The sequence below is a fragment of the Halyomorpha halys genome, unplaced genomic scaffold (genome assembly GCF_000696795.3).
Source record: "Halyomorpha halys isolate HHAL.00 unplaced genomic scaffold, Hhal_1.1 Scaffold813.1, whole genome shotgun sequence".
NCBI classification, from domain to species: Eukaryota; Metazoa; Arthropoda; class Insecta; order Hemiptera; family Pentatomidae; genus Halyomorpha; species Halyomorpha halys.
Window position 1 is genome coordinate 398,447 of NW_027113046.1, and position 20,948 is coordinate 419,394.

The window sequence follows — 20,948 nt, forward strand, 5'->3', positions numbered from 1 at the left end:
TAAATCATTTTACATAAAATATTAATCTTAATAACTTTTTTTAAATATAATTTTAGCATTTATGTTAAAATAATTATATAAATAAAATAATTAAGTTGTCTTTTAGTTCTATTAATAAATTATTATGTTAGTTTTTAGTATTTTATAAATTTGTTTAAGTAAATGAATGCAATCAAGTCAAATTTAATTGATAACAATTCCTGAGTTATAAATTTTATTTCAAGTGATTTTTTTAATTAAGTAAGAATTAATGATATTAACTAAGTAAATACATTTATGATAAAATATTTTTGAGTTATATCAAGAATAGTTAATAATATATATGATTATCCTTACATTTTATACTAAATTTATAAAAATGAGTAATTTCTCTGTAAAATAAAATTATTAAAAGAGTGAATCATGACAGTATTATGTTCAGTTTTAGATATTGTTCATTGCACTTCATTTAAACAATAACCCTCTGTGACTTGATATAAATAATTCAAAAGCAAGTATATAGCCGAGAAATATTAAAAATTTGTTAAAAAGTAAATCTTTGAATATAGTGAAGGAAGAAGGGGTTGAAATAAATTAATATTGATATGTTACAAGTTGTGAGGGGTTCAAATTTAAGCATTGAACATTATAGATGTCGTTGGTGTCGGACGTCCTTTGTCTCCTCGAGTCCTCCGAAAAGCTTCCCCTAGTTTTGACGCTACTCTACCTTTGGGGTGTATTCTAAGGGACGTATTTATTTATTTTATTGCTACAATAGTTATAGATGGTATATTTTCAGAGATCCCTCGCATTTTATTCAGTATTATAACACATCAGGTGGTGGATTAGCCGAGGTAAGTCCTAGCCTCTTTTATTATTAATAAATCACAACAAATTCCAGGAATTTGTCCCTTGAACAAAGATTGTCGCCATCTTAACTTATTGATGCTTAATAGTTTATATATGTTTAATCGTAACATATCAAGTGTTTGTAATGCCCGAGAGACCCTGTTGACATAAAAAACGAGGTTTATTATATTCTTTAATTTTTATGTATGCAAATTCTTGTAATCACTTTTACTTTTCAAATAACTTGATTTAATTGTTGCAACATAATTTTAACGAATCCTTACAACATATTATATTAACTTTTTGTGTTTTTATTCCAGTTTGCCATTACTTCTTCTGATAAAGACTGATAATGGCTGCTTCAAAAGAAACACAACAGTTTTGTGTTCGTTGGAACAGTTACCAAAGCAATCTTCAGTCAGCATTTCCAAAGTTATTGACAAATGAACATTTTGTTGATGTTACCCTTGCTTGTGAGTCGAGAATGGTCAAATGTCATAAAGTTGTTTTGAGTGCTTGTAGTGCATATTTTGAAAAACTTCTTGTACAAAATCCATGTCAGCATCCTATTATATTTATGAAGGACATGAAATATTGGGAAGTGCAGGCTCTGGTCGACTTCATGTATAAGGGAGAGGTGAATGTTACACAGGAGGAGCTTGCTTCTCTGCTAAAAGCTGCAGAAGCGTTAGAAGTGAGAGGGTTATGTGGTCAACACGAACAAGGGATGGCTGAAAAATTAACTTTGCCCCGTGGAACAGAAGCTGCACATGACCCCTCAGGACAAAAGAAAAGAAGAATGGATAGTGAGGTAAAAGAAATTAACACACCTCCTAATGGAGATTCTAACAACTCAGGAAGCCATTTAAACCAAATGAAGACTGGTGTGCATGACCAAACAAAAAATGAACATCACACATCTACTCCATCAACACCATCTGGAGCCCATGTAAGTAATATATTCTAATTGGTAGCTGTGTTAACTTATTACTAATAATATTTAGTATTACAATTTTAACATTTTTACTGTTTTATTAAGAACTGCCAGTATTTTTAGTGAAATAACTGGTTCTGTTGATATGATAAATCAATCAGTATGTTTACATATATTTATAGTAGTTTAACTTGCGAACTGAGAGAACTGTTATTGTTTTAGGTTAAGCAAGAGGCCCATTTAGCTGATAACGGTTTATTCGAAGATTTGGATGACGATTTTTACCAGGTTAGATTTGATTTATTTTGTTCTATCAGTTTGTTTTATTTAGAAATAAATTTAGAATTGTCTTATCTAATGTGTATTGATATTGAATGTATTATGTTAAATTATCTTCTAGTATTAACAATGTTTAAAATATTTATAATCAAATTATTATCACTGACTTATTAATGCTATATTACGTATTTATCAGTTAGCAGTTTTTTAGTTATTTTACTGTTGTTTTTTTTTGCAAAAAGTTCAATTTAGCATCTCTTATCATTCTAGGGTTAGAAAGAATGTACTTCAAATTATTTACAATTTAAAGATAATGTACATTGCTTCAAATTTGTATTGGGGGAAAAACATTAAATTTTTAATAAGCTTTATTTTGTTGAGTTAGTTGGCTATCTTTATTATAAAGAATTGACAAATAAACTTTTGTTAATCGTTAACAATATTTTGAATATTTAAATATTAAGTTACAATAAATGATATAAAACATGTTTAGTTGTTTTTATTAATAGTTGGTATTTATAATATATACAAATTCCTTGATATGTATTATAGTGTGTACTATATATATCATTTAAATTAATTACATCAAGAATTTGACTCTTTAGATTGCAATTAAGCTAAATTAATGGTTTACTCTCTTAAGTGTTACATATAAATTTTCATTGACTCATACTTAACTGAAAATAAAATTTAACAAATAACCTGATTTTATTTGTTCTGTGTTTTAATTAATTAGCTAATAATATCTGTACAGCCTTTTATTATCATTAATAGAATCTTATGAAATAATTAGGTTTATAATTATTATATAATTTGGAAAAAAAGTAATAATTTAAAATTGAATACAATTATAAACTATGGCAATAGTGTCTTAAATTGTTAAAAATTTTCATGAGAGATATGTTCATAGCTTTTCTTCAGAACAAACATAAATTATGGAAACAACCACCCAATAATGAATTGAAATGTATTCTAGACATCAGCAAAAAATCGGTGGCCTTTTATTAATAATCTTGCTTAATATAATAATATATTTGTTAAGTTTAATAATTATTTAGCTGTCTCATCATGTTACTGATTAATTAAAATTTTCTTAATTTATCTAAAACTTGATTAATTTTTTTTTTTAGTTTCAATTTTAAACTGTTTATTATTCAATCAATTAAAAATTCTAATGTATCCTTTTACAGATTGTACTTATTTATAAATTATAATAATTTAAAATTACCAGTAATAACTAATATGTTGTTTAACTTATTGCAGATTCAGATTATTTCCTTAATTTTTTCTGATTTATGAATAAAGTTATTGTAGCATCTGGTTAAGGTTACTGGGCGAAACGAAATTTTTAATTGTAATCTTCTATTATATTAAGGATTAAAACCTATTAAATTTTTACTATACTGAACGGTAATCAAAATCGTTCTGTTTTACTATAAACTTGGTATAATAAAAAGTAAAGTTAAGACTAGCATAGTTAGTGTTGAACCTCTCAGTAAACAGCCAAGGGGTTGACTTGATTAGTGGGGGAAGGGTTGTGTTAAAGCTGGTCTTAAGGATATGGGGATAACTCAGGGTTCAGTGAATGATGCATATAAACTATTGTTGATAGTATTATTAAAATAACTTCTTGTTTATTTTTATATGTAATAAAATCTTAATTTGCATTGATTTTATTTTCATCATTCTTATTTATTATTGTATCTCATTTAAAATGACATGTTAAGGTTATGAAATAATTTCTGAGGAATATTTTTATATCAGAATGACTCAGAAGAATTGATTTAATCATCTTGTCTGCTCATTCTATATATATTTATAATTGTTATTGATTAAGTTGTAGCAAATTTGAACCCGTTACTTTGAAGGAAGAACACTTACTTAACTAAGTTTTTGGTTTTTAATTCCAGTTAATATTGACAACTTTTTTTTTATTTCTCAAAAATTGACAATTGTCAGTATGGCACTGATAGTACACAAAATATTGAAAAAAGATATAACCTGTGAAGTGACTTTATTTTAATGACACTTATAATAACAAAAGTTTTGTTTATATTATGAGAAAAAAAAAAATTCACAAAGTAAGTTATGCACCAGTGAATTGTTAAAATAATGCAAGTTTTGTAATAGTGTTTGAGGAGTGTGTAAAAGCGCTTGTTGATTTATATAAATGTACCATTGAACCATTGTAAAGGGATAAATGAATCATATAAATAACAAGCCACCTAGGAGTACTTATTTCCTGCATGGCACAATCTCACCTAATTTTAGGGTTTCGACATTCATCTACTCCATTTTAGAAATGGATAGTGTTTTCCTATGGAACAAAACACCCAATGAAAAAGTTGGAATAAATATTGTCATGTTAGAAATATAAATATTTTCATTTTAAATATTTGATGTTACGAATTTGAATTTAATTTAGCATATTTTAATTTCTAATTATTTTGGTTTAGGACGATAACTCTCTTCAAATAGATGAAACTGGATCTGCTTATTCTCTCGCTGGACCATCTGTTCAACTTGATAGTAGCCCAGGTAAGACTTATTGTGAAATATTTGCTATCTATCCTGAATACAGATTTTTTGCAATGAATAGTATATTTATATTCAATCTTATCATTTAATGTTATATTATTGCACATATTCTGTTCTAATCTCTGGCAATGCAACTACTATTCTCAAAAAACATACATAAATACGAGTTTTGTTTTCTTTAATGATATGTTTTATCAATCTCAAAATATTTATCCCCTTATTGTCAAAGTTGGGAAACATTCTAAACCCATGTTTAAACTGCCTTGAATGATAAATTTTCTTTTTTATTCCTTATAATTATTTATGGTGAACTTTTAATATTACTGGGCAATTATAGATCTTGAGGAGTCTACTAAGTATTTCCATTTCTAGGTTCTTAAATAATCTGATTGTTTCTTCCCCCCCTTTTTTTTCTGAAGGTTGATAGTGGTTAAATTATATTATTAAATCCTTTAAGTATACATTACCTCATTTAAAAAAATAATAGGATCATCTTTCCTCAGCTTATGTAGATTTTATGAAATATATTAATTAGTTTGAATACTATTATAGTTTATATTAGTAATTGTCCCTATGGCATCAATTGCTATATAATAATTAGTCATAGTGTAAATCTATGGCTTACTTAGGTTATATTCTGGTGTTTTAGCTTCCTTGCTCATCTGTTTTTTTTTTTTTTTTTGGATCTCAAGTTTCCAGTTAATAATTTTTTTTTTAATTGTTATATACATACAGGCATACAATATCTAATAACTTTTAGGAATGAGAACAAAAGTAATATTTTAAATAATCTGCAAATTACTTTGATTTAAACTAGAAGAAATCGTTAACTGTAATGTAAGCTTCTACCCTTCCTTGCTTACTGTGGAGATGAGAGTGGTTTGAAGACTATATACAGAATATTTCAGGATTAAGTGTCCTAACTGGAAATATAAATTATAGAATCTTAAAACAAGAAAATAATTCCTTTAATTTTAAGGAAAATAATTTCATTAAACTGGAAGTCATTAACCTCAAATAATTTTTTTATGAATTGACTCACCAGACTTCCTATAGAGATAATCTAGAAAATAATTCCTTATGGAGGTATGTCTGTTTGCTAACTTCTTATTTAGGAGATAGTCATGTCTAAAGATTTTCATTGTTTTTTGTTTTATTAAAAAAAAAATATATATAAAAAATGGGTCCATTGAAACAATTTAAAAGCACATAGACAATGAATAAATATTCATCTGTCGAATTTCGTGTGCAGTTTTAACTAAATGCATATTAATAACAAAATGTTATTATGAATAACAGATTTTCCATTGTTATTAATTATTTAAGTTATAATAAATAAATGAATATGTGTTCTGACTACTTTTTTAATTGAAATTTAACACTAACATTGATATTAAATGCTTGAAGAAGTTTGTCGGGGGGTGCGGTCAGCAAAGAACAACATAAATAAACAAAACAATATTTATTTATTTTATGCCGACGTTTCGACCTGAGTTTCAGGTCTTCATCAGGGCTATAGAACAGAAGAGATAACAACAACATTTAGAGTAACATACAATTGAAAAGGAATAGTATACAAACAAATCCATATATAATATAAATCCATATTTATTTTCAATTTTATTGTTTATATAAAAATATTTTGTATTCTTATTAATTTGTATTCATAAAAATGTTTGACCTTTGGGCGCCGTATTTTTACATGTCGCTGTTTTTATGTTTTTCTCTTAAATTATAATTTGACCTTTTTATCATTGGTATTTCATATCAACTGTTGTGCCATAACGGTCGTTCTTGACAGGTACTTTTCGAACCTTAGTCCACTAGCGCACTCTAGCAGAAGTCAAAAACAAACTCTTACTACTTCAGTCAGTTAGCATCTTCCCTTTACACGCCACTATGTAAGTTCTTACATTATTCTTTTCCTTTCTCCATATACTACCTTTTCCTATTGTATATATATATTTAGTATAGGTATATAAGTTAATACTCACAATGTAATTCAGATATAAGCCACTCACTATTTTCATTGTTTGTCATAATGTTCAATTTGCAGATTCCATTTATTTATTTAATTTTTCAATTTTTTAGACACTACTTGCATATCTTATATCATACATATCTTCTTACCTACATGATATTATATTAGTCACTGTTTTCAATTTACTACCATACAATTCCACAAATATCAATCAATTAAAAAAATTTTGTACTATTCAATTATCAGTTATCATTTTTTATCATTTATGATTTAATTCAATATTTTATATAATTCTAAATTTGTTTGTATACTATTCCTTTTCAATTGTATGTTACTCTAAATGTTGTTGTTATCTCTTCTGTTCTATAGCCCTGATGAAGACCTGAAACTCAGGTCGAAACGTCGGCATAAAATAAATAAATATTGTTTTGTTTATGTATGTTGTTCTTTGCTGACCGCACCCCCCGACAAACTTCTTCAAGCCTTAATCTACGGTCAACTATCTACATCTCATTATTGATATTAAATATTTTCAAGTGATTACCTCCAGCATTAGGACAATCCCAACATCTTTCTTCCACATCAGCAGTGGTCAAACTGAACTAGAATGTGTTATTGTCATGCTCTCCAGATCTGACACCACTGGGTTTTGTCGTAACATTATACAAAAGTATTCTAAAGCCTGATCAATGACCTTAATTCCTTATGGAGAAGAATAATTGAAACTTAACACATAGTTAACCTAGCGGAAATATATAAAAAATCCAATGCATTCCACCATTGCTGCTGTGGAAGAAATATACCATACCTGTCTCAATGCTCAATTAATAATTTTAGATGACATTTATTATGAATATTAGTGCTTGCATTTTGTTAAAAAAAAGGTAGTTGGAACTCATATTAATTTATTTATTATAATAATTCGCTATAAAAATCTTTAGATGTGAGTTTCTCCTAAATAAAGTGTTAACAGACAGATATACCTTAGGGAATTTTTTTTCTTGTTTTGAGATCCTTCATTCTTATGTTCATCAAGGACATTTAATTGTCTGTGATATGCAAGTTGTGTGCTTTAAATACTTTAATTTCTTTGCTGTTACCACCTAAACTACACTGAATCTTACTTAAAGTCAATCAATTATTCCTTAATTACCTGATTCCTGGCTGACCCTTTAGATAAGTTGACATTATTTGTTAATTTAATGAAATTTAGAAGATATATTAATTGTTATAAATTTGTAGAAAATGGACTTTATTCTCTAAAAGAGAGATATATAATGGATTTTCTACATATTAATGCAGTTGACAAGTTTGCTTATGGCTTTTTGTCAAATATTTGATATTTAATAGATGGAATCGGGTGTACAGTTACTCCTTATTAATAATTGACTTGATGGCTTATCTATATAATAATCTAGACATTGTACAAAATTTTATTTTATTAGCTTAGATCATCAATTTTTTTAAGATAATATAAACAAAGGAAATAACCCTGTTCGTTCCTAAAAAATTGTGTGATTGTGGTACGAGCAGTTGGAGAAAGACCTACCAGACATTCCGAATGGAGGATTGATAGAGTGCGCTCTCCACCTTATCGAGGTGAGTGTTTTGTAGCATTGGTGCCCTTATCACCTTTTGAAGTATAAGAGACTTTTGACAATCCTGAAATCTTCTAAATGTTATTTTCATTATTGTTGATAAGGTGCTACAAGTGATGCTGGAAGCAGTCAAAAAATCCAAGTCCTACAGCAGTACGCTCACCTCTTGTCCACGCAGCATCAGTATAAACAGTATTCTCAAGAAACGTTAGAGAGAGCTGTTCTCGACCTTAAATTGGGCAAATTCTCATCCATTAGAGCCTGTGCGAGGCACCATGGCATTCCTATGACCACCCTCCGATACCGGGCTAAAGTCATGGCATTTTTCTCTAGAAGCAATTGATTACCGTTAAAGTTTCCATTTATGTGCTGTGAATAATCATTGGTGTTTTAATGCTTATTTTCTGTGATATTAAGTTCGACTGATTGTAGTAATATTCTGGAAGTTCACATTTAAAACTGGATAGCCTTCAATAAGATAGAACTGTCATCTTGGCAAGATATCTTTGCTGTTTAAATAAGTTTATGCTGTATTGTATAATTTATATTTAAGGTTTTTTAATTTCCAATCATTAAAAATTCTAGTCATTTATTGAGGGTATTACAAATAAGTAGTAGGTTTCATTCTCCAAGGGTTCTAGAGAAGGCCTGTATCCCAAACAATCAACGATATATAGGCCAAGTTTATTTTTAAATATATATTTCTTCCTGTCCCTCCTCTGTTTAAGTATTGTGGTCTAAAAGACTTCCTTCCTTGTGGTTCTTGTTTGTTTTGTGATTATCTTAAATGGCTGAGACAGTTGATTCTTTGGTATTTATCTGAAATGGCTGAGACTGTTGATTCTTTGGTATTGATTGGTATGAGGGTATTTGGTCTTTCCTACTCTTTGCATCATATATTCCTGGATTCTTCTGGAGGTGGTGGATAAGATCCATCTGAACCCCTTTGTTGTCTGATATAACGACTAATGTAATTGATTTTACTAAATCCTCACTTAAATTGAAGAGTTTAATTTTATACATTCCTAGCAATAAAACTCGGTTCAGAGGTAAAAACATTAGATATTGCTTATATTGACCTCCAAAGGATCAAGCATATTCAGTCACTATAGCCGATCGTCATAATAACCAATCATATGAATGTGAAGTAGGTTGGAATTCCATGCAATCATACTGCCACTATATCTCAAGCAATTTATTTTTCTAAAGAATGTCCAGTACTTCAGGGAATAGATCTCAAGAAATTTGTATTACTAGCAGAAGAAAAGATAAGGATATTGTTGCTTCTTACATTTTTAAACCTTTTCTGCATTAGCACTCAGATTTCTTTGTGTTTTTTCTTAATTTTTAACAAATCCTATTTCCGCTTTTAGATCTGTATTAAGTTCCTGTTTTCAAATTAATGATATGGTAGAATTTCATTATTTTCTTTACCTAAGTTGATAGTCACCATTTTAAAAATAATAGCATATATGAAACTTCTACACGGTAAAAGTTTGTTTTTAAAACATGTTGCACTTCCTCTACTGAAAATAATAAAACTAAGCAATAAACATTTCATTGAATCAAATTAATCCCTTCCCTCTTCAGAGTATGGGTTCAAAATAATTGGAACATTCTTCAAAAAATTTTGGTTCTTTGCAAGATCTTCCTATGAGTTCCTCGAACATTGTCTCTAAAACCGATCCTAGTTGTTATGATCGATCAGTTTTATAATCATGGTTGCGATATCTCATGAAAAATAGATTGCTAAGGCTTTGAGAATCACAGGTCTGGTAATATTCATCACTTTAAATGATACATGGTTATATCTGAGGACGTTGCAAATGATATCCAGTGTAATTGGTATTAATAGATACAAGGGAAATTAGTTTGTCTCTATCAGTGAACATGGAACTCCTTCCATCCTTGTCTAGATCCAATCTGTTTTGTTTTTCTATTTTAAAAAATTATTAATGGTAATGATTTTTATCAGTCATTAGTGTTATTTTATAGAAATGTGTGGCTACAACATGTATGTATTTACACAAATACATACTGTAAGATTAAATATATAATTGGAAGTGTAGTTATCTAAATTAACTTATGAAATCTAATTAGGTGCTCTTTCCTATTGTGCAAGGACTCAAAATTTGTTCTAGTCTTCATGAAATCATTGTCAAAAATGATTCTTATCCACTTACATGCATGCACTCTTAAGATGAATATGTGATAAACAGATGTTTCTTCTTATATTTGGTTTTAGCTTGTTAAATTTATAAACAGTGATATATCTAGACAATTGTTCCGAAATTATGAGCCCATATCTGTTGTAATCCAAATTCAGGCTAATATAAACCAATCTTCAGTTAATTTTTTTGGATCACTGTTCTTTTTTTTAGAAAATAGCTATTTTATATTTCTTTCTGATGAGAAGTGATATTTGAAATTGGTGAACAATTTTAATAATGCTGTTAAATATGTTTTTGAAGTTTTATTCATATTCTAATTCTATTATTGAAATGGATTGCAATAATTAATATCTATTAATAATCATAAATAATAATTTACTTCAAAATTTAATTAATAATGAGAAGGTTAATACCTACCGGCAATACATAATTCATTTTTAGAAACCTAATTTTCACATCAATATGTGTTTAAGAAAAACAATTTTTTCTTAAATATATGTAATATTTACTTTAAAGTAAATGAACAAAGTGTACCTTTTATTTTATTTTTTCTATTATGAATTTTACACATATTATAAACAATTTTTGTTTTTATTAAAAATATGATTATGTGAAAATTAAGTTTTTGAAGATGAATTATGTTTTACTGGTACATATTAACATTCTTAATGTTTTAAAGATATTGGATACATACTTCTTACAAAAAAATTTATATATGTGTGTATATATTTTTAAATTCCTGCAAATCTAAATTTTCAGTAATCTGAATGCTTTTGCCGTTATTAGTTAGGAGTATCGAGACTTTGATGTATCTGTATTTAGTTGACAAGATTATTTTTATGAACAACCTTGATAACAATCACTGAATAGTATACTATCATACTATACTATAGTATTAAAACTGTACAACCAAGTAGAGTTTTATATTAAATGTTCTTATAGTATTTTATTTGCATTAATTTATTGTTTGGAAAATTGTTAATAATTATTTTATATTCAAAATTGATAAAGTTAAATATCGAATGTCATAATTTTGGTCTAAGTAATTATGGTCCATGTTTCCTCTTTACGATTCCCATCTTGAATTATTTATTTTAATTTAATTTTTCTATATAATGTATGATTACATAAGCTTTAGATATTGATAAATGAAGTAAACTTTCAGAAAATGTAATGATTAATAATTGTTTAGTCATGTGCCCAATACTCTTAATGAATTTATGGGTTCCTTAAATTTTTTATTAATACTCAATTATTTGCATAAGACTGACTACATTCCAGATCTGATTCGTATTGGGAATGTCCTTACAGAAGTGAAGCTATATTGTTTTGTATAAGAGTTTCATTGCAAAGTTCATGTTGAATAAATGTTTAATAAAAAAGTTGTTTCTTAACAGTATTTAATTTTATGCAATGAATTAGTCCAAAAATTTGTATTCGTTTTTGAATAAACTGTTTCAGTAATAAGTTCTATCATTGAATATGTGATTTTAAAGAATAACTTGAACTGTACTTTTATTGTTCCTGTATTACCAACTATTTGGGAATCTCTGAACTGTAAATTATAATTTATAAATACAATTTTTATATTAGGCGAGTGTAATATTCATAATAAGAATATTTGCATTATATGTCTTAGAAATATAATAATTAATTATTATTATTTTTTTTTTTTAATGATTTGACTGTGATTTATCGTTTTCCTACATTAATGTTATTGTTTAAGTGAATTTTATATTATAATAAAGTATTTTAAAGATTAGATTTTATTTAGTGGGCATTATTTCATGTTAATTTTAGCATGAGACAATAATACTACTGGTATTAGTGGTTTACCTATCAATGGATATGTCTTTTTCAGAGGAATTAGCTTTAATTTAATTTAACATAGAATCTCCTCATAATAAAATTTTTTAACAAATTTTCAATGTATTTTATTTGAAACCTTCTTATTCATTCATCATCATCATGCTGAGGATTACAATCCATTATTGGATCTTAGCATTAGCCCAACAGTTCCCGATTCTAGGAACTCTGGCATTGGCACTCATTCCATCTATTCATCTCAGATTCGACTTCCCTTTTTTTTTTTCCATCTGTTTCTTCTCAGAACAGCTTCCTAGGGGTCAAAGTCTCCTGCATCTGTTAAAAGGCTCTTCCATCGAGTCTTCTTATCCAGATATGCTTTACTATTTATCCGGCTTCTTGTATAGGGTTGGCCTAAATTGCAAGGCATAAATTGTCATAAACTTAAAACAATTTTATATGTTTTTTTGCTACTTGAAACACCATACAGAACGAAATCTTTTAGAATCCAATAATAATAAGAATCTGTTAACATAATTGATGAGTCATTTTAGTATTCTTGGCTGGTCGAGGAAACTCAAATTATGAGAAATTAGATTCTAAAACGATTTTTTTTTTTTTATTTTCTGCACTGTTCACAAGCACATATCATAAAGAATAGTTTTCAGTTTTTGGTGATTCACGCCTTCAAGACATATGGGATCAAAAACGTTGGACACAGTGAAAATCGAATCGAAATTCTGAGAATTTTAGAGGTTAGGGGTTGTGAACGTGTGTAGTAGTGACATTCTATATATTGAGCAATTGTTCGGTGGTATCATATGAAATGCCAGTTTCATAGGTGCTATTGATAAAATTTAAGTAAACTAATTAATGAATTGAATAAATTAGTAATTAGAGCAGAAATTAACGGAATCTGTTTTGATTCTCTTATTTGACAAACAATTATTTATTTTGTTACTTACAATGCAAAAACTCTAGTTTAAAAATTGTAGTTTCTAGGGTTCCTTAAAACTCTTAAACAATAATGTTGAAGATTGGACATTTCAAAAGATGTAACCATTATAACTGTTGTGCCTATAATTGAACGGAAGCTTATAACTTTTGATTGATTGAAGATTGTAGTTTCAAATTTAAATTAAGTTGAGACACTATTGAAGTCTTATTATTTTAAATTGTAAAATTTTCCTACCACTTTCATTTCTAATTTGGCCAATTATAAATGATGTGGAAGTGAACTTTAGGATCCAGTTATTGGACCTAACTAATTTTTGTGATGAGCCTAGTAAACTTTTTCTTTACAGATGGTACTGATAATAAGTTAAGCATATTAATCTATTTCACAGAAATTTCATATTTTTTAAGATGTTTTTAAGTAGGATTGATTAATAAATAATCCACAGAATGTTATTGCTCTTTATAACTACGGATACTTATTATTATTTTTTTTACAATCTATATACATTTTTATTTCTTAAATTTTTTATTAATTGTTTAATCATTGTTTGATTAGTCAAAATTCTGATGTGTTATGAGTTACCTCTGTTCCAGAAGGAAACCATTGGAACTTGAACAACGGATACCCCAATGTTATATTGACTGAAAGCTCCAACTACAGTACCACACCATCACCTAGCAACAACGAAAACCCTGGTAAGATTCAGAGGATAAGAAGATCTGATGCCGAACTTCTCAGTGCTGCTGATTCTATTTGCAAAGGAATGACTTTCCAGAAAGCTTCTCAGACTTTCAACATTCCTATGTCGACTATTAGATTTTATATGGCAAGGAAAGGGATGCTGCCATCTCGCAGACGTGGACGCAGAATATCACAGGGCTTGGAACAAGGAGGAGGACCGGGGAGTGGCATGGGACAGCCGCCACAGCAACCTCAGGGACCACAGCCCGGCGCTGGCATGGCACCATCTCATCAGCCACCACCTCACCAGGCCATGGGCTACTCGCAGCAACCACCACCAACCATGTCTCTCCAGAACCCGTATTTTAAACAGGAGCCTTCAGGGTACTAACTCTTCGCCCCACCACCACCTATTGACTATTCTAGTTATAGTAATCTATTTTCTACTAAAGAGTACGATGAAAGCCAATCATTTCAGCTCTCGTTTTCCTAGTCGTAAGCTAATCCCAAATATCTGGGAGCTATTATGAACAGTGTGTACAGTGTTACTACTAAACATTAAGTGTAATATCAGTTAGTCTGGTATTATTCGACAATCAAAAATGAAATACGTTCCAGAAATTGATTAATACTGATGCATTGGATGGGCCAAATTTACATTGATTGGTCTTAAAAAGTTCTGACAAGAGTGTTTAAAGAGGTGTGTATGAGATTTTAAAAAATTGAAATGGACAAATTTGACATTGATGTTTATGGGAATCGATGGAGTATTAGCTGTATGTATGATGATTTAAAACTCTGTATTAACTCTTATATTATTAATTTTTTAAAAGGAGTTTTCAATTTGTCTAGTGGTTCCTAGTTTGTGTACAGATAACGTCTGATGGATGAGGTAATATTTTATAAATAATATAAGTAGATATCGAAATGTAGTTACTAAAGTTTATAGCGTTTTATACATGCCATTATGACGGTCAGTTGTCGATCGTAATCAGAGATTGATAGTGATTTTGTAAAAAAAAAAAAAAGTAAAAGTAAAAACATATTCTATGTAACAAATTTTATTTATTTATTTTATGAATGATTTTTTTTTCTAATTATTATCATTTCTTTTTATTTATACGAGTATCATCACATAATTAGCTGATTTGTTTTAGAATTTTGTATATTTTTTTAAGGAAAGTGATCTCTTATTAGTGTTTAGTTCTGGTGTAAGTGTAAATCTGTGCATATATTTATATGATTTATTTTATGTATTTTGTCTTTGTGTTTGTTTGTGATGTCTACGATTTTTGTGTTTTTTTAAAAATAATCTAATTTAATCTTTGACCAATTTATTTTATTTTATTTATTTTATATATTATTTAAATCCTTTGATATTTTTTTAAATATCTTCATATTCGCCTTAGGTCAAACCATTCCGTAGCATGTTAATGTCTTGTCCTCCCCCTCAAGAAAAAAAAAATATAATTTTCAGTACTCAATAGGTTATTTTATATATTGAGTTTTAATAATTTAACATATAATCAAAAACCATTTTTCCTTCTGAACAAGAAATGTCTTAAATTAATCTTAGAAGGAAAAATGTCTATATGTCAATAGCAGGTATGTCTTTACCGATGTGTCTTCTATTTTATAATGTCACATAGTTCCTCAAGTTTTTGCCTGAAAGAGTAATGTTTAAGAATTTTAAATTGCTCAAAGGTGAAATTACGTTGTTTTTAAAAAGGAAGTTCTCAGAGGTATTGGGCCTTTAAAGAATCAAATGGCTAATTGATCTTAATTTGAAAAAAGGGAACTTAAAATGTTTTAGTATTTATTTTTATTTAAATGTTTTAATTGTAATTTTTAGTATTATATGGTATTTATTACAGTTTCTAATTTTTTTTAACAGGGATAAATTGACATGGCATAAAGTCAATTTTGTAAAAATTGTAATTATTCCGTTCCCTTTTTTAACTTGAACCCGCGTTTTATGTTTTTCTCTTCCAGCAAAGCTATGAATAAGAAAGACTTATTTGGTAAATTTATAATTTAAAATTTTATTTAATGTTTTGTAAAGCTTAATTAATGTATTGAATGTTTGTTCTTTTCTTCTTTTTTTTTTTTAAATGTATTTAAGTATAAAATAAATTATGTACATATAGTTTTAGTTTTTACCATAAATTTTAGGTCATCCAAAGCCTTTTATTGTAGTGGTCTGTAATTATTCATTAAATGTGAGGCCACCTTGTTTCGCAGAAAATACTCGCATCTTAAGACACATTTTCAGTCTTGGCTCCAATTATTAAACAAAAAAAAACTTTATTTTTATATATATTATATATGTATGTAAAAGTTGAAGAGATTTTACCATTGTTTTCCCTAAATACTAAGAATTACCATAACAGGGAATAATCATCATTTATACAAAAAATAATAATTATAAAAAAAAAATGAAATATGAAACTAATTTTCATATGGTTGATTGTGTAAGATATCTATTACCTATAATTTAACATTTTAGCAAGTTTTGTAAATAATTCATTTGTAGTCTATTGTAGTTGTAATATTGATTTTTATGAACTATTAATGCCTTCGGATTATTGAAAACTGAGGATATTTTAAGAAACGATATAAAAGTTATTATTATGACTCGTGTCATATACTGTTTGAATGCTTATATTTATATTATATATATTTTTATCACTTTTTTTGTCGATTCAAAAAAAAATGTAAATTTTACCATTTATAACTGTTGACAGTCATTTTTAAAAACACCAATTAAATTTTATAATAAAGTAAATTGCAAATTTTTCAAGAATTGTGTATTCAGAAATAGTTTTTTAATGACGGTTTTTGTGAGAAAGTTTTCTGAATTTCACAACTCATCAATAGGTATGTGATATATTATGAATCTCTGGCGGCTAGAGGTTATCTTTTCTGAAACACCATTTAGGTAAAAACCTCAGGTTTTATTTACCAATACCTCAATTTTATTTATTTCTGTTTTGTTTTTTAAATTTAATTTGGCCTTGTTATTATCGTGTGTTTATGTTATCTGTAAGATTTTTTTTTTTTAATTGTTAAATACAAGCGTGTTGAAGATTACCCCATCAATTCTGGTCACTCCTTTTATTATAATTTTTGAAGATAATAAGTATTTTATGTACTTACTTGATGTTCAATACCAATTGGATAACATAATACCGTTCAAATGGTAAAATGCAAAGTTCCTGGTTAAGTGTAATTAGTAATTAGTATTTATATGCTGTGTGTAAAACTTAGTAGTTTGTAGACGCTAGTATTCTAAATATATATTGAGAAACAAATAACCATAAAGTATATAAATGTATATGTATATGCAAAAATACATGAACACACTCAAAATAATAGAAATGTGTTGAAATTATATTTCTAGTGCTGAATGTTTTCTTGCTACTCTAATGCTATATGAATAGAGTTATTGTAGTGTAAGTATTATTGCAATAAATTTTAAGCTTTTTTAACATGTGTCTTAAACTACTGACGCAAACATTGTCTATAATAGTTTCTTTTTTTTTTTTTTTTTGTATTATTTTTTTAAAAAAAAAAAATATATATATATTTAAATTGTATTTTTTTTCTTCTAATTTTTCATCCTATTATTTTTTTTTTTGTTTAAGTGTCTTTGTGTAGAAGTAAGAATGTGTCAATTTCCATTTGGGATATCAACCTTGTAAGAAAAATGTATCCTATGATCCATTTTTAAATGGCATGCATACTTGGTAGGAATCTGATGGGGTTCATGTGTCGAACGTTTTAGGGTAGTGCTCTTCAACAGATAGAAATTCAGACCATTCTTGCTAGTTCCAAAGGGGTTAAAATAACAACTTAATTCCACTCTGTTGTGGATACAAATCTAAAAATTTGTTAAACGAGCCTATCTACAATTCTATGAATTATCGATACTGCCTTTTAGTAGTAATAATTTTGGTTGAAACTTTTTTTTTTTTATATTGTTGACAATGAAATGAAATCATTCAAATAAAATTGTTATTGGGAAGCCTTAAAGTGTGGGATTCTTATGAATACTTACAGGTAGTGTGATTTGGATGGTTAATGTAGGCATTCTTAGCATATAGTTTTTATTAATAAACAATAAATGACTAAAACTTGGCATAATTTTAATATCAGCTAAACAAAAAGAGCAGAACAAATTATTATAATTTAAGAACCAACAAATCCTTAATAACTAAATCTTAAAATACCATAAACTAATAATTAGCAACAGAAGAATTAGCAATAACTGATTAAATACCAACAAGAAGTATAAAGAGAAATCTAAAAATTAAAACATCCCAATAACCTAAAGAAATTGAACTATATCTATTAATTCCAGAATAAGAAAAAATAAACATGGACTGATCCATATCCTAATTTTTTAAATTATCAAACCTGAAATATGAGCTTTTAGGTATCGGTATTGAAAAAAGGGAATAGGTGTTTTAAATAATAATATAATTGTTTATGGATTCAAATAAATATTTACATTATCTAATTAAATTGTGAATGAACAGCATCTGATACAAGGCAAGGCCCTAAGCTATATTTTTAGTTTAAAATTTATTTTAAATGCAGTTTAAATAATTAATAATGATGATACTTTTGTTGTTCAATATTTTACTAATATTCTTATAACTTAAACTAAAAATATAACTTAAGGCCTTGTATCAGATGCTCTTTATTTATCCATAACAGTATATTAAATATAGCATAACAAAACACTTGGGGCATTCAAACAATTTTTACACTATCTATTTAGAAAAGTTGAATTATTTTATAATTATTCAAATAATATACTTGAAATGATTATACTCAATTGTTTTACATTTCGCTGTTTATTAAGTTAATGAGTGCAGAAAGGGTTATACAATTAATTGAGGATACTAAAGTTTCCAAGAAAAAGATTGTCTGGAAATTTGGAGAAAAACAACTACAGTCTCTTAGATCTTTGAGCAGGATAAGATAGTTTTGGATATCTTTACCTAAGCTCTATTAGCATCTTCAGATTTTTTACCAACTTTTCAAAGTTACTCTATTTTTACATTCTATAAAAAAAACCACAAACATCCTAGGAAAATACATTGAAAGCCTAGCTCTAATGATCGAAGTAGTTAAATGAATATTAGCCATTTTATACTTTAAAATTTCAAATAGATCTTAAAGAACAATGTTATACATACTCATAGAAAGGTGGAATTATTTTATCACAGTCTAGCCTAATAACACTTTAAATTATGATATTTTTGTAGTTTAATATTTCAAACTTCTTTTAAAATAAATTTTAAACTAAAACCTAAAAAGCTTAGAACCTTGTATTTAATGCTGATCATTTATCCATAGCAGTTAATTAAAAAATTATGGTCAAATTGTTATATTAAATGTAATAATGTAAAATACTTCCGTTGTTCTATTACATTCTATTTTAACACTAGCTGTATAGAAAGGTGGAATTATTTATCATAATTTAAATAATAATCTGTTTAAATCACAATATTTTATTACTTTACATTTCAAGATTTCGTTTCCATTGTTAATTAAGTTAATACGAGCATAAAGGAATGTACAATTAATTTAAAATACTAATTAAGATTAAAAAACAATAAATATGATCAAAAAGTTATAATTAATTTCAAATCAGATCAATGAAACTAAAAATAGTAAATTCATAATATACGTGTATTAAAATAATAGTTCAACCAATTGCCTACAGGTAGCAGCACAAATCAAGAAAGGTATAGAAATCGCATTCCAGCTCGAAAATTTTATTTTGTATTAGGAGAGTAGGAGTCAACAGGAGCTAACTGTAAGGGACCGCACTAGCGAACCGACCGTTTACCTTGAGCTCCTGTGACCTCCTAATCTCCTAATACAAACTAAGAATTTTCTCTTAGAATTCGCATTTAGGGATGCCTGGATGGTGCTGGCCTCTCGCGGAGCTTATTGGAACTATTCTTTATTTGCCTTCAGAGGTGCCAGTCTGTATGGTGCTGGCCTCTTACGGTACTAATTGAAACTATTATCTCAACTCGCCTTTTACAACCCTGTCTGGATTGTGCTGATACCTAACGGCAATTATTAGAACTATTGCCCTAATTTGCATGGGAAATACTAGTCTGGATAGTGCTGACACCTAGCGGCGCTAATTTTAACTATTACTTTTCATAATTTTCGTTTTAACCATATTTATTTTTTTATTAATCGGAGTTAAAATGTTATGTAATTTTTCAATCATATTTATTGAAATATATATAAATACTGAATTGTAAAATAATGCCAGTATATTATTATTTGAATTATGATAGAATAATTCCACATTTCCATTCTGCTAGTGTAAAAAGTATTGAGAAACCTGAAGTGTTTTATGTTATGTTATATTTAATATAAAAATTTGACCATCATATTTTAATAAACTGCAATAGAAGAATAAAGAGCATCTAATACAAGGTCCTAAGATATATTTTTAGTTTAAAGTTTATTTTCAATGAAGTTTAACTTAGAGGAATGTTAAAAAATAAATACATAAAATCTCATAATTTAAAGCATATTATTATTTGACTTGATTGTGATAAAATAATTCCACCTTTCTATAAGTGTGTAATGCATTGTTTTAAAGAATCTATTTGAGATTTTAAAGAATAAATGACTAATTATCTGTATTTAACTGAAGTTGAATGAAATTTAAATGAAGTTTGTTTACAATAACAAAAAGTATGTTAAATAATTTATAATCAAAAAGTATTTGAACACCCTATGATTATTCATTATTTGAATGGATTAACACTGGGATTAGCCGAGGAATAATGTTATTGTAATCCTTGCTAACTTTACCGTGTCTGTCTTATTATCCATCTTCATTCTATTAAGTACAATAAGGCAAAAAGATGGGGAAATCCCTATTGAATTAAAAAAAATTATAACCAAGCTCCATAATAATTGTAAAATTTTACAAAAAACTGTTAATTGTAGTCTTAAACAGTATGTTGTGGTCTTAAACATATAAATTGATATAGTGGAACTAAATCCTATACTGCAAAACCTTGAAAAGGGTATCCTATGTTGAGTGTGGTGAAACTTACTATCAATAAATAATTCAGTAACTAATGGTGGGAATGCCAGAAGTAGAATTATGAGAAATATTCTCTAATCTGCA

At 27.6% G+C, this 20,948-nt stretch overlaps 1 protein-coding gene across 3 annotated transcripts; it reads left to right on the forward strand.

The window, feature by feature from the left end:
- The first annotated feature begins 653 nt into the window (after positions 1-653).
- Positions 654-17,317, forward strand: LOC106686384 (protein bric-a-brac 2). 3 transcript variants are annotated; one of them, XM_067050684.1, is made up of 6 exons: positions 654-833; positions 1,149-1,777; positions 1,985-2,050; positions 4,498-4,579; positions 8,094-8,159; positions 8,263-10,729. In XM_067050684.1, exons 2-6 carry the CDS (start codon positions 1,181-1,183, stop codon positions 8,499-8,501), a joined length of 1,050 nt encoding a protein of 349 aa, XP_066906785.1. In that variant the 5' UTR covers positions 654-833; positions 1,149-1,180; the 3' UTR covers positions 8,502-10,729. The 3 variants fall into 3 exon arrangements, with proteins under 3 accessions (XP_066906785.1, XP_014285149.1, XP_014285148.1); XM_014429663.2 differs by lacking the exons at positions 8,094-8,159; positions 8,263-10,729 and adding an exon at positions 13,690-17,317 and having other exon boundaries at positions 656-833; XM_014429662.2 differs by lacking the exons at positions 8,094-8,159; positions 8,263-10,729 and adding an exon at positions 13,687-17,316 and having other exon boundaries at positions 656-833.
- Positions 17,318-20,948: the final 3,631 nt, after the last annotated feature.